The sequence below is a fragment of the Sus scrofa genome, chromosome 6 (genome assembly GCF_054392235.1).
Source record: "Sus scrofa isolate SSC_HxYL_T2T_F1_AM1 chromosome 6, Sscrofa_HxYL_maternal_Yorkshire_Landrace_v2.0, whole genome shotgun sequence".
In the NCBI taxonomy this organism is placed as follows: Eukaryota; Metazoa; Chordata; class Mammalia; order Artiodactyla; family Suidae; genus Sus; species Sus scrofa.
In genome coordinates this window covers 65,748,530-65,772,500 of record NC_139388.1, presented here as the reverse complement: position 1 = coordinate 65,772,500, position 23,971 = coordinate 65,748,530, and the positions used below count along the sequence as shown (strand labels likewise).

Sequence of the window (23,971 nt, the reverse complement as noted above, 5' to 3'; positions counted from 1 at the left end):
GCTGATGCCATGGAAACCAAGGCTGGCCTCCCCGAAGGCGGGGTTGGGGAAGGGCCCCAAGGAGCCCCAGAGATGGACAGTTCCTGAATTTTGCACCCTGCGTGGGATCCAGACCGCAGCCTAACCACACAAGGCTTGCAAACAGATGAACACAGACACGGGCCAGCAGCTTGGCTTCTTCAAGCCCCAGGTTCTTCTTCAAGAAAACAGATTATAAGCAGTGCTTGATCATGAGGTTGGCGTGAGCACAAAGCAAATCATCGTATAAACGGCTCGGCACCAGATCCGACTCCTTTTAGCCTGTGTTTCTCCAAGTGGAGCCCAGAGACCACGTACCTCAGGGCACTTGGCTGGAGGCTGCCGTCGTTCAAAACAGAGACTCCTGGGGCCCTGAAAGCAAAGGGAGAAAAAGCTTTCTCCTCATGTGCACTTTTTTTTTGCTGTTTTAGGGTTGTATCCACGGCATATGGACGTTCCCAGGCTAGGGGTTGAATCCGAGCTGCAAAAAAAAAAAAAAAAAAAAAGGGAGTTCCCATCGTGGCGCAGCAGAAACAAATCTGACAAGGAACCATGAGGTTGTGGGTTCGATCCCTGGCCTTGCTCAATGGGTTAAGGATCCGGCGTTGCCGTGAGCTGTGGTGTAGGTTGCAGACGCAGCTTGGATCTGGTGTTGCTGTGGCTGTGGTGTAGGCCAGCAGCAATAGCTCCGATTCGACCCCTAGCCTGGGAACTTCCATATGCTGCCAGTGTGGCCCTAAACCCCCCCCCCCAAAAAAAGCTACAGCTGCCAGCCTACCCACAGCTCACAGCAACACCCAATCCTTAACCCACTGAGTGAGACCAGGGATCAAACCGTGATGGGAACTCTTTCATATTCACTCTTTAAAGTGTCACCCAGCTTCCCTTTCTTCAGAGCACGTGTCCATACCCGAAAGGAGATTTGAAAATTGGTTCACCTGCTAATGACCTGTCTTCCTGCCCTTTGGTGTGAGCTCCCACTGGGCAGCACACAGCCTGTCGTGTCCCCTTCTCCCCTCCCCTGGCTGACCCGCCTCCCCAGAGGTGTGAGAGCTTAGCTAATCTGCAATGTAGTCTTTTATTTTTCCCATGTTCATAAATAAAGTTTTATTGGAACGCAGCCACACCGATTAATGTCTGTGGCTGCTTTCCCGTTACAATAGGAGGCAAATTATGGGCCACAAAGCCTAAAAAATTTACAACCTCCAGGCCCTTTACAGAACATGTGTGTTGATCCTTCAAACAGAGACTAGCAGAGGCAGATGTGCTTCCAGGGGTTAATCTGGGAGGAATTCTCAGTGCAGGTGATGCCGAAGGGGCAGAGTCTGACTATGACTGCACCGGTCAAGCCCGGGCTGAATGTCTTGGGTGTGCATCTGACTACTCGCCAAACCCCATATAAGCGGAAGCATGCAGCATTTGTCCTTTTGTGGCAGGTTTATTCCACTTAGCGAACATGTTGTACATGCCAGAATTTCCTTCCCTTCAAAGATGGGATAGGAGTTCTCTGATGGCTCAGTGGGTTAAGGATCTAGCAGCTGTCCCTGCTGTGGCGCTGCTGGTTCGCTCCCTGGCCCCGAGAACTTCCATGTGCCCTGAGCTCAGCTAACTGCCCACCCCCAAAACAAACAAACAAACAAACGAAAAGAATAAAGACTGAATAATACCCCATTGTGTGGAAATACCACATTTTGTTCACTCATTCCTTAGTCGATGGGCACTTGGGCCACTTCTGTGGTTCGGCTTTGTGAATAAATGGCGACGTGAACACAGGTGTCCAAATCTTCCGCGTATCCTTGGAAGGGATGGAAATGCCAAGAACGTATTTTGAAAGAGGGCAGATGGCTGGGATCCTGAGCCGTCGGGGAGAGCCCCCGCCCAAGGCTGTGAGGAGGGGGCAGAGGGGCTGGCGCACCGCACGGGAGCCAGGCGGTCACGGCCGGGAGGGAGAAAGGGGGCCTCCATCCCACCTTGCACCGGCCCGAAGAACCGGAGGTGGGACGAGGGGCTGGCGGGGGTGCCGCTCCCCTCTGCACTCGGCGCAGAGATTCGCAGCTACTTCGACCCGAGGGACAGGGCGGGGACATATGGGACCGGCCTGGACCCGGCAAAGCAAGAGCAAAACTCCCGCCTCTCCGCCCCTGGGTGCAGTCGCTTCCGGTGAAGGCGATGCCAGTTGGCGCCAAACGTTCTCCAGCGATTGAGGCCAACCGTCAATAGAGGGCGCTGCTGGTACCGTCTGCGCTCCCTCCGCTGGGAAAAGACCTTCGGGGCTGATCTTGCAAACCGAGGAGAGTGTGGCTCCAGATTTATTTCAATTCTCCCTTTTTCTTTCTTTCTTTCTTTTTTTGTGTCTTTTTGCCATTTCTTGGGCAGCTCCCGCAGCATATGGACGTTCCCAGGCTAGGGGTCGAATCGGAGCTGTAGCCACCAGCCTACGCCAGAGCCACAGCAACGCGGGATCCGAGCCACGTCTGCAACCTACACCACAGTTCACGGCAACGCCGGATCCTTAACCCACTGGGCAAGGCCAGGGATCGAACCCACAACCTCCTGGTTCCTCGTCGGATTTGTTAACCACTGAGCCACAACGGGAACTCTTCTCCCTTTCTTTTTCAAAGAGGGAACTCCGTCTCCAGAGGGGGAAGCACAGGGCTTTAGAGAAGGGAGGCAGGGGAGCGAATTCCACCCAGGGGCCGTGGGGCGTGGAACCCACACGGCCCTTCCCAAGGGTGGGTTTATCACCGCACGACACTGCCTCTGACATTCAGTGTCTTCACTGATAACTTTCTTCAAAAAGTTCTCGAGGAGGGAGGGAGGGAGCAGGGCGGGCAAGGAGTTGGGGGTTGGTCGATGCAAACTCTGCCAATTAGGATGGATAAGCAATGAGGTCCTGCTGGCCGCGCAGGGACCTCTATCCAGGCTCTCCCAACAGAACAGGATGGGGGATGACATGAGAAAAAGAGTGGGTGTGTGTGTGTGTAAATATATTCCTGGGTGATGTTGCTCTGCATTGGGGATTGGCACAACGTCGTAAATCAACGATACTTTAATTTTTAAAATTAATTAAAAAATAAAGTTAGGATTGCAAAAAAAAAAAAAAAAAAAAAAAAAAAAGATGTGTGGAGCCCTTACTCCGCCAGTCACTGTCCTCAGGGAGCTTGTGTTCTAATGAGGAGGCGGGCAGTAAACACGGTCAGATGAAGCCTGTGGGCTGTTAGTGCTGAATGTTGACAAAGCTCAATGCCCCAAGCCAAGGCCACCGGGAAGACCCCTAGAGGTGAACACGCCAGTTTATTGATAAAACGAGGGAGAAGACACACTAGGACAGTGTAAGGTGGTGCTAGGAAAAAACCTCTTATAGGACCTGGATGTGAGTTAAGGGATTTTGTTTCTTTTTTCCCTTTTTAGGGCCCCAGTCACGGCATACGGACGTTCCCAGGCTAGGGGCTGAATCTGAGCTGTAGCCACCAGCTTGACACCACAGCCACAGCAAGGCCAGATCTGAACTGTGTCTGTGACCTACACCACAGCTCAGGGCAACACTGGATCCCTGGCCCCCTGAAGGAGGCCAGGGATCGAATCCTCATCTGCATGGATACTAGTCAGGTTCACTTCCTCTGAGCCATGATGGGAACTCTGAGGTAGGGCTACTGAAGAGAGCTCAAGGAAGTTGGGTGTGTTCTGGACTGGATAGTGTCAGGAAGCGAGGGTAACTCCATGGCAGTTTCTCGGTGCTGGAGGGGCGACAGAGCAAGGCTAAAGTTGTAATGGGGTGAGAAGCAGCATCGGCCAGGGCAGAGGATGGTGCGGTTGTTTTTGTGGCTGAGACCATACCCGCCACGTCTTGTCTGTGTTCAGACGTGATTACAGAGTGGCTGCCCCTCCGTCTCGCTCCATCGCAGTGACTGAGTGGCCTTTTCCCAGGGTGATATTCTGGGAGAGTGCTGTCAAGGCTGACGTTGGTTTTTGGTTTTTTGTTTTTTTGGTCTTCTTAGGGCCACACCTGTGGCATATGGAGGTTCCCAGGCTAGGGGTCCAATCGGAGCTGCAGCTGCCGGCCTAGGCCACAGCCACAGCAATGCAGAGTCTGAGCCGCATCTGCGACCTACACCACAGCTCACAGCCACTCCTTAACCCCCTGAGTGAGGCCAGGGATCAAACCCGAATCCTCATGGATACTAGTTGGGTTCTTAACCCGCTGAGCCACGGAGGGAACTCCTGTAACTCTTTTACTTTTTTAGAGCCACCTGGTGATCTCCTTCCAAAGAGTAAAACATGGAAAGGGAGAAAAAAGAATAACTTTATATCATAGAGAAATCTGACAAAGACTGTCTCATCCAGGTGATCAAACAACAGTAAGTACTCCTGGGAGCTCCCTGCTGGTCTGGTGGTCAGGACTTGGCGCGGTCACCACTGTGGCCCCTGGTTCAACCCCTGATCTGGGAACTGAGATTCCACATCAAGCTGCTGACTGCTGTGACCAAAAACGGGGAAGAGGTGGTGTGTATATATACAATGGAATATTACTCAGCCGTAAAAATGAAACCATGCCATTTGCTGCAGCAAGGATGGAACTAGAGACTCTCATACTAAGTGAAGTGAGTCAGAGAGAGAAAGACAAACACCCTATGATATCACTTATGTGTGGAACCTAAAATATGGCACAAACGAACTTATCTACAGAACAGAGACAGCCTCACAGACATGTAGAACAGACTTGTGGTTGCCAAGGGGGAGGGGGAGGCAGTGGATGGACGGGGAGTTTGGGGTTGGGAGATGCAAACTATTGCATTTAGAGTGGATAAGCAATGGGGTCCTGCTGCACAGCACAGGGAACTGTATCCAGTCTCCTGGGATGGAACAGGATGGAAGAGAGTATGAGAAAAGAATGGGTCACTGGGCTGTATAGCAGAAACGGGCACAACAGTGTATGTCGACTGTACTTCAATAAATTACATTGTTAAAAAATTGAAAAAGAAATGTCAGGAGGTGGAGACACAACAAGAGGGGTGTGAGCTGTATGAGCTGAGCGTTTAAGGGTGCTCAGGACTTAGCCTCTCTAGGCCTTGGTTTCCTTATCTGCAAAATGGAATCCATAATCGGGCCTGCCTCGGGGGCTTTTTGGGAGAAGAGAAGAGAAGAGGACCTCGATAGAGCATTTAGCACGCAGAACCCAAGCAGTGCGTTCACGGTAATGTTTTTTTGTTTTTTGTTTTTTTTTTTAAGGGCCATACCAGCCTCATGCGGAGGTTCCCAGGCTAGAGGTCAAATCCAAGCTGCAGCTGCCGGCCTACACCACAGCCCCAGCAACCTGGGATCCAGGCCACGTCTTGGACCTACACCACAGCTCATGGCAACACTGCATCCTTAACCCACAGAGCAAGGCCAGGGATCGAACCCGCATCCTTACAGATCCTAGTCGGATTTGTTAACTGCTGAGCCACGGAGGGAACTCTGAAAGTTAACGTTTACCCAAGTTTATCAACCTTACTTATTTATTGTCTTTTTAGGACCGTGGCCACAGCATGTGGAAGTTCCCAGGCTAGGAATCAGAACTACAGCTGCTGGTCTACACCACAGCCATGGCAACATGGGATCCAAGCCGGGTTTGCAACCTACACCACAGCTCACAGCCACGCTGGCTCCTTAACCCACCGAGTGAAGCCAGGGATCAAACCTGCGTTCTCATGGATCGTAGTCAGATTGTTACTGGTGGGCCACGAAAGGAACTCCTCAGCCCTATTTATTTACGAATATGCCTCTGCCTCTGCACACATAGATGTGTATTTAGGTAAACATGAGATAGGTGTTTATAGTTTCAAAAAGAGAGTACAAATTAGATGATGTGAAATGTTTCATTCCTTTGTCTACACCGGGGAAATTGATTCCAGAAGCATTGTATTGTGCGTGTATTGTGTGCCAGATACCACGATCAACGCTTCCAAATAAATAACGCCTGCCGAGTCTACAGTCCAATGCCGTCAGTTTCCGAAATTTGGAGGAAAACGGGTGGCGGGCTGAATCCAGGGATACTTTGCGAAACAGGTGGGGATTCAAACACGCGTCTGATTTTAAACAGATGTCTCCAAAAGACTGCCCGCATTGTCTCGCGTTTAACGGAAACCTTCCCCGTTCTTAATTACTCGGGGATGTGTATCGTTTTTGGAATCCGGCCTGGCCGTTAGCTCAGTGGAAAATTCCGCTGGTGATTTGCAGGCTGAGGGCTCCTCTGGCCGTTGGCGAGACAGTAAACAGCCCGGCTGCTTTTTCACCCTGAGCTCAGGCTCTCCGAGCTTTTACTCTCTTTTTTTGTCTTTTGTCTTTTTAGGGCTGCATCTGCAGCATGTGGAGGTTCCCAGGCGAGGGGTCCAGTCAGAGCTTCAGCTGCCGCCACAGCCATAGCCACAGCCACCACAGATCCTTAACCTACTGAGCAGGGCCGGGGACCGAACCTGCGTCCTCAGGGATCCTCGTTGGGTTTGTTAACCACTGAGCCATGATGGGGACAGCCACACTTTTACTCTCTTCACGCTGTCTCTCAGCAACATCCCTTCAATTCTTTCCCCATTTCCACGCCCCCGGCTTGGCCTCACCACCTACACATGCTCCTGGGTAACTAGTGAACCACCTCCGCCTCGCCCCCTTGGGTGCCAAGGCGGCCCACACCGGTGCGTCCTGTCTGATCCAGGTTCACTCACGGTGAAAACCCAGAGGTAATTCCTTCTCTCTCCCCTTCCCTGGAACCCCCGCATCCAACCCATCTGCAAGTCCCTCTGAATCGACCTCATCCTCTCCCCGTCCACCGACTTCTCAAAAATATTCTGGACATATTTCTCCCTCTAGACCGTAAACTGAGGCCCGCATATTAGTCTGGATTCTCCAGAGAGACAGAAGCAATAGAAAAGAGAAATGTATATTTTAGTAATGTAAATTTTTACTTATATATATATGTATAATGATGTAAATTTATACTTATATACTTATAAATATAATGTAAATTTGTACTTATATATTTATATGTAATAATGTAAATATATGCTTATATATACTTAATATAACTTACATGCTTATATACAACTGTAATAATGTATACACTTATCAGTGTAATAATTTATGCTATAATAATATAATATAGGAGTTCCCATTGTGGCTCAGTGGGTGGAGAACTCAACATAGTGTCTGTGAGGATGTGGGTTCGATCCCTGGCTTCGCTCGTAGGTTAAGGCTATGGCACTGCCACAAGCCGCAGCACGGGTCACAGATGCAGCTCAGTTCCTGTGTTCTGATTCAACTCTTAGCCTGGGGACTTGCATGTGCCGTGGGTGTGGGTATAAAAAGGAAAAAAAAATATAATAAATATATAGTTCCATGTGATATGTTATAGATAATATATTTCTATATATTGTAAACATATTTTGTATGGTAGATGGGATTAATATTTAAATCAATTGGCTTAAGGTAAAGCCAGTTACCCTCCAGAGTGTGGCTGGACCTCAGCCAATCAGCTGAAGAATTTTTTTTTTAGGGCCACACCTGCAGCACATGGAAGTTCCCGGGCTAGGAGTTGAGTAGGAGCTGCAGCTGCTGGCCTACACCACAGCCACAGTAACTCGGGATCTTTAACCCCCTGAGCGAGGCCAGGGATTGAACCCGCATCCTCATCATTCCTAGTCGGGTTAGTTATCCGCTGAGCCATGAAGGGAACTCCCCGAAGGGCTTTCAAGAGCAAAGCAACACCGTGCTTAGCAATCTGTTCTCCATCCTCAGGGCTGACGTGGCCTTTCTAGAACATAAATCTGACCACATCACCCTCAGGATAAAACCTCCCTTCTGAGACATGAATTATAAGAAGGCAAACCTAACACTCAGATCCTGGCTTCTGAACACCACACTCCACCCAAGGGAGCCAGGGCTCCTTGGAGAAATGACTGATTCCAGAGCCGGAAGAAAAACACACAATGAGCCTGGAATATCTGGTGCCTGAAAGTAAGGGAAAGCTTTAAAAAAATGTCACAACTACACAGATGCCAGCTAGAGAGGATTCTCACTATCAAAACGGGAACAGTTTCAGGGAAAAATAAATTCTGATAGAAACAAATAATAACATATAAAGTTAGAATTAATAAATCAGGAGTCCTGCTATGGAGCAACGAGATCAGTGGCATTTCTGGAGCCCTGAGATGCAGGTTTGATCCCTGGCCCAGCATTGCCACAGCTGCTGGGTAGGTCACAACTGCAGCTCCGATCTGATCCCTGGCCTGGGAACCCCATATGCCGTGGGGTGGCCAAAAAAAAAAAAAAAAAAAGGAATCCATAAATCAACACTGAATCAAGGGAGTTCCCTGGTGGCCCAGTGGGTTAAGGACTTAGCATTGTCACTGCTGTGGTGCAGGTTCTATTTCTGGCCTGGGAACTTCCACATGCTGCGGGTGGGGCCAAAAACAAAAACCCCCACTGAACTGGTAACTGTGGGCAAAAGGAAAGCTCGGTGTTAGGGTCTGGGGAGGGCCCCTGCCCGGTTCCTTGCTGTCCACCTGCTTGCTACACCCTCGCAGGGCAGAAGCGAGAGAGCTGTGTGGGGCCTTTGTTATAAGCACACAACCTCCTCGCCTCCCAGAGGCCCCGCCTCCTGACAGTATCACACGAGGGTCAGGTCTTAACACAGGAGCTTGGGGGGCCAGTGGGGGGGGACGACGACAAATGCTCAGTGTAGAGCATCAGCCTAAGACATCACCCCTGTCCACCCAGCGCGCCCGTGAATGATAGGGAGAGTCGATGGGGCAGAGACATACCATTTACATATGTTTATATTGCACATATACCTTTCTATTGTATGTATGCGATGTAAAATTTATAAATAATATTTATATTGTATATAACATACAATATAAAGATATAATGTGTTCCCCTTTCTCTTTTTTACACAAGGGTCGCAACCTCTGACACTGTTCGTTTACACACCTTGCTTTCATGCCACTGAGGTTTGTATTTTCAGTTTCTAAAGTATTTCCTCAGAACTGTGCGTGGCGGCATAGAACTCCATCGAAGGCATGCAGCAGGATGAATTTAGCCAGTCCCGTCTTGAAGACTATTGAGTTTTTTGTTGCGGTTGCTATTTGCTTGTTTGCCTGCTTTTTAGGGCCGAACCCACAGTGTATGGAGGTTCCCAGGCTAGGGGCAGATTGAAGCTGTAGCCTCTGGCCTACAGCACAGCCACAGCCACACCAGATACAAGCTGCATCTGCAAACTACACCGCAGCTCATGGCAAGGCCAGATCCTTAACCCACTGAGCGAGGCCAGGGATCAAACCCACATCCTCACAGAGACAAGGTCCTGACCCCGCTGAGCCACAACGGGAACTCTGTGTTTGTTCTGAGAGCTTTGGTACAAGGTACGATAAAACTGGACTTGGTAAAGATGTCAGCTTTTGTCTGACTGAGCAGAGGGACACCAGCAGGCAGAAGTCATGGGGTTCAATGACCCGGGCTCCCTATGACTCGCCCACGCACCGGGTATTTCAAAATATCTACCTGCATGGATGTTTGTCACGATAACTGCATTCTTTACTGGTCGTCCGTTCTGCTTAGGATTGTGAAATAAATTCTGTCGGGGCTGGCAGGTCAAATTGATTCCCCACTGAAGCCTCTACACAAACTGCTCTCTAAATGCCCATCATCTATTTAGGGCCATATTTTGGAGCCAGAATGGCCATGCTTTTTTTTTTTTAATTTATTTTTTATTTTATTTTTTTTGTCTTTTCGCCATTTCTAGGGCTGCTCCTGTGGCATATGGAGGTTCCTAGGCTAGGGGTCCAATCGGAGCTGTAGCCACCGGCCTACGTCACAGCCTCAGCAACGCGGGATCTGAGCCGCGTGTGCAACCTACACCACAGTTCATGACAAAGCCAGATCCCTAACCCACTGAGCAAGGCCAGGGATCAAACCCTCAATCTCATAGTTCCTAGTCAGATTTGTTAACCACTGAGCCACGACAGGAACTCCAGCATGGCCATGCTTTTGAAAAAAAAAAGAAAAAATCTGCAGAAAGGCCCACTGTCATTGGAAGAAAACATGGATGGTTTATACAGTTTCAGGGGGGGAAAAACCCAACCAACAAAACCTTTGCTCAAGCGGATGTTTACCCTCTGTCCCCAGGCCCTCTGCTTCCCCTTCCGAGGCATGACTTCCTGAGACTTTGCCCGGCCATCAAAGGTGCCGCCGGGAGCACCTGTCCTGAGAGTCTGAACTGAGATGCATCAGCGCAGCGTTTCAGAACCAACAGCCGTCCGTTCCGAAGGCACCGCCGGACAAAGACACTTTCCTTTGCGCACCCGCTTCCCCGCCTCCCTCCATCTCCTAAGACCTGCCACTTGGGTCCCGAGGGGCGGCTGATTCTTTCATCTATTGTTAGCTCCGTGGGACAGTTGGGTGATAATGGGAACCAGAGGACAGGTGACCAGTGTCCTTCCAAATGAGGCTGAGTGGACCCTCGCACTCGAGGTTTCGGGGGTGGTGGGGGAGACGCTTGAAGCTTTTGAGGCCTAGCCCTTGTGGGAAGGGGTGCCTCCCAGCTCTATTCAGGCGCCCACCATGTCCCAGGCACCCAGTCCTCTTGTGCCCAAGGAAGAACGGGACGTGGCTGAGTGGGCAGAGGAGAGGATGGGTGTCCTAGCACCTGCAGCAGCTGTCCTTTCTCTCAGTCGGCGGCAGCCTGCAGGGCTCTCTTTATAAACATAAAAGCGCTCCCACTCGAGGAGACCTTCTCATGAGCACTCGAGGCTGGAGGGACCGGTTCTGTGGGGGGGGGCTTGCAGCCCCCGCTCCCGGCCCAGTCACGCCACCCCCGGTCCAGGCTCTTCTGACTGCTGCTCGGTCCCCTCGAGGGTACTCGACTGCCAGTACCGAGACTGTTGCCATGGAAGCCGCAGCTGGAGTGGGAGACAGGCAGGGGCGAGGAGGGTACAGCGGGAGGCTCAGAGGCCGGAATTTTCCAGGCCCGCATGTCCCGCAACGTGCGGATGCAAAACCCTGGTCTGGGCGCAGAGCCATGGGCCAGCACACAGCTGCAAGCGCTCTTTGCATTTGAGTGGAAATACAGGGTCTTTGGTGAGGGGTCTCCTCTCTCTGGAACCTCACTTTGCTTTTCCCGATGAGCATCGTCATCCCCCCCACGGGATGGTGGGGCCGGGCGCGGGGGGGGGCTGACTCTGGGTTCACCCAGCCTGGCTACCCAGGCAGGTGAGCACCTGGGCAGGCGGAGGCTTGCTGAAAGGCAAGCCGCTGGGCTCCTCTCCAGACCTCCTGAAGCGCAGCGTCTCGTCACCTTCTCAGCTGTCAACGTTTCCCTATCATACCCTGATCAGCTTCCTCGCAGAGGGTTTTAGGCCTGTGTTTCCAATATGGTAGCTGCGAGCATTTGTGGCCGAGCGCCCGGAAAGTGGCTACTCCCCACTGAGAAATGCTGTAACTACACAGCAGATTCCAAAACCCTAGAAAGAAAACCATGGAGATGTGTTTCGCTGAATTGTGTTTTTCACGTTGGTGGCATTGGTTCGGATGGGAACAATTTGCATGGGTTGGGTTCAATAAAACCTACTGTTAAGATTAATTCTACCTGTGTCTCTTTATCTTCGTAAATGTGGCTACCGCCAGGACATTTAAAAGGACACATGTGGCCTGCGTTTGTGTCTTGCATTAGATTTCCATTGTAGTTTGAGAGTCTGTAATAACCTCGATCATTTATTTGTTAGTCATTTGCTTTCTGCATCTCTGCATGACAGTGAACCGTCAATGAAAGTAGAGACTTTATCTACCGTGTTTATCCTGGATTAAACGCAAATTTCTGGCCTCTAGTGTGTGTGTGTGTGTGTGTGTGTGTGTGTGTGTGTGTGTGTAATTTAAATATATACATATGTTTTTTTTTAGTGGCTGCTTGAAATAGCAAGTAGATATTTGGGAAGAGGGCAGATCCTGGAAAGTCAAAAAGCCACAGAGGAAATCCTCTCTGCCACGGATCAGCTGAGGGTGTTGTCCTCCAGCACAAGAAGCCTTTCCTTCCATCTTTCATGGGTTCTGTCCTCTTCAGCTAAACCGGAAGCTCATCTGATTTAACTTTAGGTACTGGAGAGACTAGGGATTTTTTTTTTTTTTTAATGTCAAGAGGGTTAGAGTCTAAAATTATTATAATAGGAGAATAGTTCAGATTTGGGGTTTGGAGGAAGATGCATGCACAAAATCCACCAATCCACCAATGGAGACATCTGGTCTACCTCTCCTTGTAAATCCCCTGATGCACTGCACCCCCCCCACCCAAAGTAGCCCCTGACCCTTCACTCTCTGGGCCTTATGCCAAGAGTCTATTCTCCAGAGAAGGTAATACTATCTGAGGTTTGTTTTTTGTGGGTTTTTAAATTTTTTTTTTTTTTTTTTTTTTTTTTTTTTTTTTTTTTTTGCTTTTTAGGGCCTCACCTGCGGCATATGGAAGTTCCCAGGCTAGGGGTCAAACTGGAGGTACAGCTGTCGGTCTACACCACAGCCACAGCAACACCAGATCCAAGCTGTGTCTGTGACCTACACCACAGCTCACGGCAACACCAGATCCCCAACCCACTGAGCAAGGCCAGGCATCGAACCCACATCCTTACGGATACTAGTCAGATTCTTTTCCTCTGTGCCACAACAGGAAGTCCCTATCATAGATTTTAACATATATACACACACGTGTGTGTCATATATATGTACTTCTTTATTATATATTCACATATATTGTTTATTATTTATACATAAATAAATATGTACTTGTATTTAAATATACATTTGCATTTACTATATTTCAAATAGGATGCCAACTCCCATGAGAATTAAGACTACATCTATTTTATGATTTTTTTGGGGGGGCCATGCTGGTGGTACACGGAAGTTCCTAGGTCAGGGATCAAACCTGAGTCACAGCAGTGACCCAGTGCACTGCAGCGACAATGCTGGATACTTAATCCGCTGTGCCACCAGGGAACTCCAAGAGTATAACTGTTTTAGATGCCCACCACCTAAAACAGCGTCTGCCGAACAGTAATCACTCTGTAAAGACATTTTGCTGAATGAACGAGTCAGACAAAAAACAGATTATTGGCTAAAACAAAGGCTGTTTACGTCATCGGTGCTGGCAGCTGCTGAGAAACAGATGTTTGTGATCTCAACTTGTGCCTGCAGCTTCCTCCACCCCTTCGGCAAAGACATCTTTTAAAGTGGGCCCATTTAAACTTGGGGTGTTATCTAAACATACACCCAAATCCCACTCCCGGGTTCAGAAAGCCTGTGCCCTCCCCCAGACCTCACCCTTTTCCAGCTCGACAGTTCTGGGATCCATTACTCTGCCCTGGTACTTAATCTCATTCACCGGGTCTCAGTGATTCAGGCAGGCTCTGTTGCCATGGAAACTGCAGCTGGTGAGGTGATGGGGAGGAGGCTGAGAGACACTCAGAGGATGGAACTTTCCAGACTGTGTGTGGGATACAATCCCAGGCTGCCATACTAATTGGTTCTCAATAGATATTTTTGGGGAGAGATGGGTTGAATAAAAATATAGGATCACGGGAAAGTAATTTCACCTTTCTGAGACATAGTTCTCTTCTAAAAGTGGGGAAACATTCTCTCTGGATCCTTGGAGTGTGATGTGGATTATGATAGATGCTTCTTGTAGATCACCTGGCACTGTGCCTGCCATGGTGTAGCCAGGATTTTTAAAAACCATGTTCCAGAATGTACCTGCATCAGAAAGGGGAAAGGGAGGAGAGAAATCATTAAAAGTGCAGAGTCCTGGACTGCCCTCCAGACCAAGGCAGGCAAAAGAACTTGTCTCTCCTGTTTCCCACCCTCACCTTTCACCCACTATCCTGCTTTCTTTTATGCATGTCGTCCCAGCCCCTGAAATTACCTTCTTTCCCCCAGCTTTACGGAGGTATTATTACATAATGCGATGTTTAGATACGTGTATACTTAGGGCAATGAGTACCAGTCAAATCATTAACACATCCCTTACCTCAGATACCACCGTGTGTGTGAGAACCTTTCAAACCCACTCGCTTAGCAAGTCAAGTGTACAGTTTGTGTATTTACAGAGTAGCACTAACCATGGCTGCCACGCTGCACCGTGGACCTCCAGCACTTGCGCTTCCTGTAAAACAAGCTTCCACCTTTGAACCAATATCCCCCCTTGTCCCACAACCCATTTTTTTCCTTCTGGGCCACGACGTGCAGCAGTTTGATGTAGGAATCTTGGTTCCCAGACCAGGGGTTGAACCTGGGGTGCAGCCGTGAAAGCCCCAAGTCCTAACCACCGCACCACCAGGGAACTCCCTTTTTAAAACTTGTTTATTTTCCGCCAGACCTGTGGTAGGTGGATGTTCCTGGGCCAGGGATGGAACCAGCACCACACCAGCGACCTGAGCCACAGCAGGGCTAACGCCAGCTCTTTCACCCGCTGAGTCACCAGGGAACCCGCTCTTTAAAAACATTTGTTTTCCTTCCTCCTTTGTTAGTATCTTCCCCCTCACGACAGAGTCAGCTCCATCCTGTGAGGAGGGACACAGGCTTTCTTGGGCTCCGGCTGCACCCGAGCCCATCACGGGTGTGCACCTAGCAGGTGCTTCACGGATACCTATTTGTAAACGTATGGAGGCATCCGAGCAGTGTTTGGAGGGAAACGGGAAAGAAGAGGGGTGGTGGGGAGGGTGGCAGAGAGAAGAAAGTGTGTTTTGTTGGCGTGGGCAGCCGCTACCAGACACCACGCAATGGCGTGCACCCATGACTTTTTTTTTTTTTTTTTTTTGGTCTTTTTGCCTTTTCTAGGGCCACTCCCGTGGCATATGGAGATTCCCAGGCTAGGGGTCCAATTGGAGCTGTATCTACCAGCCTACACCACAGCCACAGCAACGTGGGATCCAAGCCACCTCTGCAACCTACACCACAGCTCATGGCAACGCCGGATCCTTAACCCACTGAGCAAGGCCAGGGATCGAACCCGCAACCTCATAGCTCTTAGTCGGATTCGCTAACCAGTGCGCCACGATGGGAACTCCACCCGTGACTTTGAACCCAGCGCTCTCTGGCCTTCTGAACTTTCAAGAGAAATTGGAAACCATATTTTTAGGCCGAATTCTCTCTGGATTACAGCGACGCTTCAGCGCTTGTCCACAGTTGGTGGGCGTGTAAAAAGGCACCATCTTTCCAGGGCAATGTGGCATTATCAATGCCACCTTCGAATGCTTGTGCCCTGCCACCCAGCAGGTCCACCTCGGGAGAATATCGGTCAGGTGGGCTTGTGCGTGGGAGCTCTCTGCAGGACTGGGTGTGCTAAGAGAGGAGTGGGCGGGCCTCCAGCCCCCAGGGTGAGATGTGGTGGGCCAGCCATGTACTGGATGCCCGAATCCGTGTGAAACGAACAAGCGCTGAGGTCCTGGTGGTGAATGAGCTCCAAGACTCATCTATTTCATGTAATGTGTCCAGCGGCTTTCCCTTCAGCCTCACCACCACCCCATGTGAGTGCTGAGAAGGCTGAGGCCCCAAGGGGTCAAGCCCAGACCCCCCCCCCCGGGGGGGGGGAGAAACCGGGACTCAGTTGGGTTCCCTCCTTGCTTTTAACCACGCTATGCCGTCTTCACATGAAGTCAGGAAGAGCCAGATGCAGAAAAATGGGTGCAAAAGTCACTATTCTGTTTTTTAAAAGGTGGGGGTTGCTGGCAACGCAACGTCTTTATGATTTCTCCTTAAGGATGATGTCCCACAGCCCAGGAACCGCGCAGGGGGCCTGGGACGGGGAGGAAAGTCCACACGATACTTTCCCTAAGAGGCTCACGTTCAGACTTGGGACGTGACCGCCGTTGAAAATGTACTAGCATTAAAAAAGAAGAAAACTAAATGGAAAAGAATATTGGTGGCTTTGTCTTCCTGGAACGTCTCAGTACCTGCCATCCTAGGATACCTTATTTCCACATGTGCGCCGCCGCCTCTGCATCGAAGCCTCAGTCTTCGACACCTTCGAGGAGGCCCTGCGGCTGTTTCTCCATCCTCCACAGGGTCTCTAGAAAAAACCCTGGCGCCTGAAACAGGTATAGAATTAGCATATCTGTAGAATTATCTACGTTCACCATCTGTTTAATCCAGTCCATATCTGTGGGATAAATAAGTGGTTTAATGAATGAATGAAGAAGTTGGAGAACAGACAAGGCTGACAGCTCTTTCGGCGATTTGGGATTTCTAATAGCGACTGCAGAACCCGCAGAGACCCTCCCCCTTTCCTTCTGCAAAGACCCCTGTCTGAAGACGCATTTTAATTGCGCCAAAGTCGTGAGCGGACCACTAATGCCCCCCCCCCCCCGCAAGCTGGTGCCCTGGCCCCATCCTCCCTCCCGCCTCCGCTCTGCAGCAGGCTGCTGGGTCGTTTGTCAGCCTCGAGAGCTGTCGGCTGGCGACATCCGTTGCTATGGAGACCGCAGCCAGCCGCGGAAGAGGAGGGGGCTGCGACGGGAGCAGGAGGGCTGCGGAGTCTGGAATTTTCCAGGCGCCCGAGCGAGACCGGGTGTACGTGAGCCTTCAGACCCTCGCCCGGACTCCAAGGGGGGCTCCCTGGGGGAGGGGATTCCTGAGAAGGAGAGCTCTGGGCAGGTGGCTCCCCTCAAACCCCCGCGTCCCCCGACTCTGAAGCTCTTTCCACAGTGGAGAAAAAGCATCAGCGTTCATGGGGCTCTACCAAAGAGAAACACGTTCTAGAATCTTCCAGAACGTCACCTCTGTCATTTCCCCGTCTCCTTGCCTCCCCACGAGCTGTGTCTGCATCTAATGTTGTGAGTTCTCACTCCGGTTCAGGGCAGAGCTGGGGAGGGGGGGGTCTGGGCCGCCCCAGCTCTCGGAGCCTCTGCCGGGCACTTAGTGGGCCCGCAGCGCCCGTAACCTGACTTGGGAACGAATGCGTGGGCGAATCGTGCCTTCCTGTTACAAGGTCGCCTCGTAGGAGGTGACGGGAGTGGAGCATAGCTTCTGGATTCTTCTGGCCTCCCAGGGAGGTAAAAGTTATCATCCTGCTCCCAGGGCTTTAGACTCCTTCCTGCTGGGCGCGCTCAGAGCCCAGGGCCGACGGGCACACGGTCCACCCCAGGGGGACCCCGGGTTCTTTACCTCTGTGTCAGCTTCATTGGTGTCTAAGTGACACATAAAGGTGGGATACATGTGAGCCATTCAACACGATGATTTCCGTGAGTCTACGCTGTGAAACAACCCTCACAGTCAAGGCCGTCAGCCATCGCCTTCTTTTTCCTCCCCCCCCCGCCCCGAGTGTGTGCGTGTGCGGCTGGGTGCGTGTGTGCTACGAACACTTGCGATTTACCCTCTGAGCAGGGCTCAGGTACCCAGTGCGGTGTGTAACCACGGTCACACTGCTGTGCGCTGCGCGAGGTCCCAGGATCCTCCAGGCCGGCCCGTGGGTGGGGGGCGCTCTTACCGATGAGACGCCGCCTGGGTTTCAGTCCAGGCCAGGTGGCTGCTCAGCCTGGGGCCCTCCCTCACCTGCCTCCTCTGCCAAATGAGGCGAATAATACCATCCATCCCAGAGGGCACCGTGAGGGCCGAGAGGGAAACTCGAGTGAGGCAGTGAACACAGAGCTTGCACGCAGCGGGGTCCTGTGTGGGCCGAGTTCAGGGATGTGGTTCACCACACACACACACACACACACACACACAGACACGCATTTCAACAGTGCAGCAAATAATTCATAGTCAATGCGCAGCTCGCCCTGGAACACCGTGGGGGTGGGGTGCGGACACGCCATGCAGTCCAGTCAGCCCTGCATTTACTCGGTCAGTCTCGCATTGTGTAGTCCTGCAGTATTTACGGCTCAAAAACATCTGAGGGTAAGTGGACCTACTCAGTTCAAACCCATGTTGTTCAAGGGTCAGCTGTATTGTTTATATTGCATGCATATAAAATCAATATATATATATATACAAAATATAGATAGCTTTATATATATTATATAAATCACTGGTTCTCAACCGAGGGGGATTTTGCCCCTTATGGGACAATTTGTCAATGTTTGGAGACTTTTTTCGGTTTGTTTTTCGGTTTCACCCACGGCATGCAGAAGGTCCAAGACCAGGGACTGAACCCAAGCCACAGCAGTGGGCAGAGCCACAGCAGTGACAATGCTAGACCCTTAACATGCTGAGCCACGAGGGAACTCCTTTTTTTTGGGAGGGGGAGACATTTTTGGTTATCCCACTGGGAGGGGGCTGCTACTGGCATCTCTAGATCAGGGATCCTGCTCAATATCCTACAATGCACAGGACTGCCCCCCCCCCCCAGCAAAGTGACCTGACGACAAGTGTCCATAGCATGGAGGCTGAAAGATATACATTTATAAGAGTCCAGATCCATGAGAAATAAACAGAACATGAGCCACAGGCATAACTTAACATTCCTAGTGTCCTCATTAAAAAAATAAGAAACAGGTGAAATGAGCTTTAAGCCTTGGTCTTTAACCCAACGGAGGTGACCATGCAGCTTTTCTTCAGTAGTAAAGACTGCAGTATGACCTGATCTGCCTGCCCTTGGCTGCATTCATAGGCGCACAACTGCAGAGATGGAGAAACTGTGGCTCCGGAGGGCTGACTCTAAGTCATGCTCAGATTTTCCACGGCACCGAGGGTCGGCACCCCCACCCCCCGCCTTGTTCCTGGGCCCACCCGTGTTCAGAACGCCATCACGTGTCATCGCACATCATCCGTGTAAAGCATTAACATTCTTCTCCTCAAACAGTGCTTAAGATTCGGTGTGTGTCACACTTTACAGCACAGGCCCCGTCTCACCAGCCACTTCGCACCGGGTCCAGAGCCCCCCCCCAGGCCTCCCTTTGGGAGGGATGACTCAGGAGAAACCACTGCCATGCACTGAAGAGAATGGCCAGCAGAGGGCGTCATGGGCATAGCATGGATTTACCGAAACAAGGCGCGGAAAGACACACACTGTATGGTATCACTCATATGCGGAATCTGAAATGTGGCACGAACGCACGAATGTAACCAAAAAGAAACAGGCTCACAGATATTCAGAACAAACTAGGGGTTGCCAGTGGCAGGGGGTGGGGGGAGATGAGGTAGGGGATTAAGAGGTGCAAAGTGCTGTGTGTTAAATAAATGAAGGATATAAGGTACAGCTCAGGGACTATTTTAGCCGATATTTCATAATAACTAGCAATGGAGTATAACCTTTAAAAATGCGGATCGCTACGTACCCCTGAAATATATATAATATTGTAAATCAACTATATCTGAATTTTTCAAGAGGGGGGTGGTGAAGGAGAAACAAACAAAAACAAACCAAAAAAAAAAAAAAAAAAAATCTGAGCCGCTTCTGCGACCTACACCACAGCTCACGGCAATGCTGGATCCTTAACCCACTGAGCGAGCCAGGGATCAAACCTGCAATCTCGAGGTTCCTAGTCCGATTCGTTTCCGCTGTACCACAATGGGAACTCCAAGTTTTTATTTATCTTTACATGTATTTTTTAAAGTTTCTACAGCAGGAGTTCCCGTCACGGCGCAGTGGTTAACGAATCTGACTAGGAACCATGAGGTGGCAGGTTTGATCCCTGGCCTTGCTCAGTGGGTTAAGGATCCAGCGTCACCATGAGCTGGGGTGTAGGTCGCAGACGCAGCTGGGATCCCGCGTTGCTGTGGCTCTGGCGTAGGCCGGTGGCTACGGCTCTGATTAGACCCCTAGCCTGGGAACCTCTATATGCCATGGGAGTGGCCCTAGAAAAGGCAAAAAGACAAAAAATAAATAAAAATAAAAATGACGTTTCTACAGCAGACTTTTTTTTTTTAAGCTAAAAAAGAGCGAGTGAGAACATCATGGAATTGCTTTAAAACCTGTCCAGCTGTTAAGAAGTGTGCCCAGTGGGCAGAGCCTGAGAAAGCGCAAGGCTGGTGGCCACAGGCGGTCCCCGCTCTGGGGGGCAGAGGGGCAGAGAGGACAGGCAGGGTTTCGGTCTCGTCTCGATGGGAAGGTGGAAGAAGCCAGCAGCCAGTACCTCCAAGCCTGGAGACTTGGAGGCAGACTTCAGTCCTCTTGGCCTGGGCCCGTCCACCCCGCGGACCCCAGCCACGCCCAGCTGCCCTGCCTGGATTTCCCTGGGGCCTCTCGGGCCCCCATCCAGCCCCAGGGCCCCACCCTGCTCGGATGGCTGTCCTGTGCCCACTGTCCTTGGGGGGGGGGAGGTCTCCCATACTCAGGGTGCCGGCCGAGACACGGACCGTGGCCTCAAACACGTGGGGCCCTACCAAGCCCTCCGCCTCCTCTCACAGCTCCCTGCCCACCTGGGTGCTGTGCTGTCAAGGCCCAGCTGCATCTCCCCAAAGTCACGTGCTGAAGCCCTAACCCCAGGACCTCAGCACGTGACTGTGTTTGGAGACGTACTGACTGCATTTCCCAACAACCACGAGGGGCGGGTGCTTTGAGGAGACCCAATTTAAAGATGAGGTGACCCTGGCCCAGAGAGGTTGAGGAGCTGGCCTGAGGGCACACAGCTGGGATACATACAGACCGTGGAAGGTATATTCAGACAGTGTAGGTGCACACACACTCACACTCACACACACACAATAGAGGGAAAGAAGGCAGAATCTGGAGCAGCAGAGAATTGTGACAAAGCTGCTCAGAGGCGCTCAGCCTGGCTGCTCTGAGCTGGGTCGTCCTCTGCTATGGGAGCTGCGCTGTGCAGTGCAGGACACGGAGCAGTCTTCCCCCTGCCCCGCCCGGGTCTATACCCGCCAGATGCCAGCAGCGACACCCCCCACCCGGTCGTGACAACCCACAGCGTCTCTAGTGTTTCCTGGCGCGGGGGCGGGGCACAAGCACCCCAGTTGAGACCCAGGGTGGCAATTCAGGGACAACAGCTTCTTCTGAGGGCTGAGCTGACGCCTCAGTTCAAATCTGTACCTTCTTCCGAGATCCGGGCAAGTGACGTGCAAACGGGGTGCTGGCTGGTGAGGAGGCGCCTTCCGCTTGGGCCATGTGGCTGCTGCTCCATGACGGGGTCCGGTGGGGGGCATGCTGTGCAAATGCAGGGCTGGTGTGATGCCCCTCCCAGAAGCCCACGCACACCCGGTACCGACCAAGTCCAGTGGCCCCCCTCCTCAGCATGGCCCATGCCCCTGGCCCCCTCTCCCACCACCTGCTTCACCACCCTGACTCCAGCCGGTGGCCCCTCTTCCCTCCCGGAACCACACCGTTCCTACCTCAGGGCCTTTGCATGGCTGCTCCCTCAACCTGGAGGCTCTCTCACTGTCATTTCCAGGAGTGAACATAAAATTACCTGGATTAAAAAAAATTATTTTATTGACACGTGGTTGATTTCCAAATTCACTTCAAGCATACAGCAAAGTGACCCAGTCATGCGTATACATAGCGACATTCTTTTTCTCATGCTGCCTTCCATCATGATCTAGCCCAGGAGATTGGATGTAATCCTCTGTGCTATACCGTAGGACCTCATTGCTTAGCCAGTCTAGTTTTTAATTTTTTTATTTTTTTTTTAGGGTTGTGCCAGCGGCATATGGAGGTTCCCAGGCTAGGGGTCCAACTGGAGCTGTAGCCACCAGCCTACACCACAGTCACGGCAATGCCAGATCTGAGCTGCCTCTGCTCCTACCCCACAGCTCATGGCAATGCTGGATCCTTAACCCACTGAGTGAAGCCAGGGATCAAACCTGCAACCTCATGGTTCCTAGTTGGATTTGTTTCCATTGCACCGTGACGGGAACTCCTGCTTATCCATTCTAAGTGCAGTAGTTTGCATCTACTAACCCCAAACTCTACGTCCATGCCACTGCCTCCCCCTTGGCAGCCACAAGTCTGTTCTCCACGTCTGCGAGTCTGTTTGTGTTTCATAGATAAATTCATTCGTGTTGTAGTTTGGATTTCACATAAGTGATATCATGTTTGTCTTTCACTGTCTCACTTACTTCACTTGGTATGAGACTCTCCAGGCCCATCCCTGTTGTTGCAAATGACATTTTTTCGTTCTTTTTAATGGCTGGGTAGTAAAACTACCTTAATTTTTTATTACTAGTTAAAATGATTTTTTTCCAATTGTATTGAGAAATAATGGACATGTATTGCTGTATAAAGAAATTACTTTTGGGAGTTCCCATCATGGAGCAGTGGTTAACGAATCCGACTAAGAACCACGAGGTTGTAGGTTCGATCCCTGGCCTTGCTCAGTGGGTTAAGGATCTGGCACTGCTGTGAGCTGTGGTGTAGGTCTCAGATGCAGTTTGGATCCCGCGTTGCTGTGGCTCCGGCATAGGCCGACGTCTGCAGCTCCAATTAGACCTCTAGCCTGGGAATCTCCATATGCCACGGGAGCAGCCCTAGAAAAGGCAAAAAGACCAAAAAAAAAAAAAAAAATTACTTTTGAGAGTTCCCCCTGTGGCACAGTGGGTTAAGAATACAACTGCATCAGTTGGGTTATTGCAGAGGCAAAGGTTCCATTCCCAGCCCAGAGCAGTGGGTTAAAGAATCCGGGGTTGTTATGGTCACAGCATATGCCAGAGCTGTGGCTCAGATTCAGTCCCTGGCCTGGGAATGCAGCCTCATCCATATGCCTCGGATGCAGCCAAAAAAAAAAAAAAAAAAAAAAAAAACTTTTGTAAGGGGAGGGATAAATTAGGAGTATGGGATTAATAGAGACCCACTACCATATATAAAATAAACAACAAGGGCCTGCTGTATAGCACAAGAAACTATATTCAATACTTTGTAATAACCTATAATGAAAAAAAAATTTTTTTTTAGGGCCACACTCGCAGCATATGGAGGTTCCCAGGCTAGGGGTTGAATTGAAGTTACAGCTGCTGGGCTACACCACAGCCACAGCAACGCAGGATCCGAGCCACAGCTGTGACTTACACCACAGCAATGCAGGATCCGAGCCACAGCTGTGACTTACACCACAACGCCAGAACCTTGACCCACTGAGTGAGGCCAGGGATCAAACCTCATCATTTCCAGTCAGATTCATTTCTGCTGCGCCACAACAGGAACATCTGGAAAAAAATTTTAAAAAAGAATATAGATATATACATATTATAGGTATAACCAAATTCCTTTGCTGTGCACCAGAAACTAACACAATATTATGACTCTTTTTTTTGTTTTGTTTTCTGGCCACACCTGCAGCATGCATAAGTTCCCAGGCCAGGGATCTAACCCAAGCCACAGGCGTAACCAGAGCCACAGTAGTGACAACACCAGGTCCTTAGCGCACTGAGTCACCAGGGAACTCCCTAACACAACATTGTAAATCAGCTATGCTTCAATTTTAAAAATAAACTTTGGAGTTCCCATTGTGGCAAAGCAGATTAAGGATCTAGCATTGTCTCTTCAGTGGCTTGGGTCGCTGCTGTGGCACAAGTTCAATCCCTAGCCTGGGAGCTTCCATGTGCGATGAGTGGGGCCAAAAAAAGAGGAAGACGACACAGGGAGTGCATTTATTTTATCTTATTTTTTTGTCTTTTTGCCATTTCTTGGGCCGCTCTCGCGGCATATGGAGGTTCCCAGGCTAGGGGTCTAACTGGAGCTGTAGCCACTGGCCTACGTCAGAGCCACAGCAACGCAGGATCCTTAACCCACTGAGCAAGGCCAGGGATCGAACCTACAACCTCCTGGTTCCTAGTCGGATTCGTTAACCACTGAGCCACAATGGGAACTCCAACAGGAAGTGCATTTAAATAAAAAAAGTCAAGCGGGAACCTCATAGGCTATAAAGTTAATATGAGGCAGAGGTGGCGTTGGAAGGACAGGAATGGAGGGGTCAATGCCTCACTGCATCCACTCTGGCAGCTCAAACAACCTTCATAAAAGGCACATCCAGGAAGAAGCCGCCCTTGTTGAGAATCC

The 23,971-nt window shown here is 50.7% G+C and overlaps 1 protein-coding gene across 12 annotated transcripts in view; it reads right to left on the bottom strand.

The window, feature by feature from the left end:
* Nucleotides 1–12,746: 12,746 nt before the first annotated feature.
* Nucleotides 12,747–23,971, bottom strand: part of LOC110261077 (uncharacterized) — a 181,306-nt gene continuing 170,081 nt past the window's right edge. For 2 of the 12 annotated variants that reach the window (XR_014806792.1, XR_014806790.1), the window contains exons 4-6: nucleotides 21,310–21,386; nucleotides 19,870–21,124; nucleotides 12,747–14,864 (exon numbers count right to left, since the gene is read on the bottom strand). Coding sequence is in view for 4 of the 12 variants with exons in the window: in XM_084962291.1 (XP_084818417.1) it covers nucleotides 13,699–13,785; nucleotides 21,011–21,124; nucleotides 21,310–21,386 (278 nt within the window). In the remaining 8 variants the exon portion in view is untranslated. Of the gene's footprint in view, nucleotides 16,119–19,869; nucleotides 21,125–21,309; nucleotides 21,387–22,981; nucleotides 23,119–23,971 lie in introns of all 12 variants that reach the window. The other 10 variants (XR_014806795.1, XR_014806793.1, XR_014806794.1 and 7 more) reach the window with 10 other exon arrangements.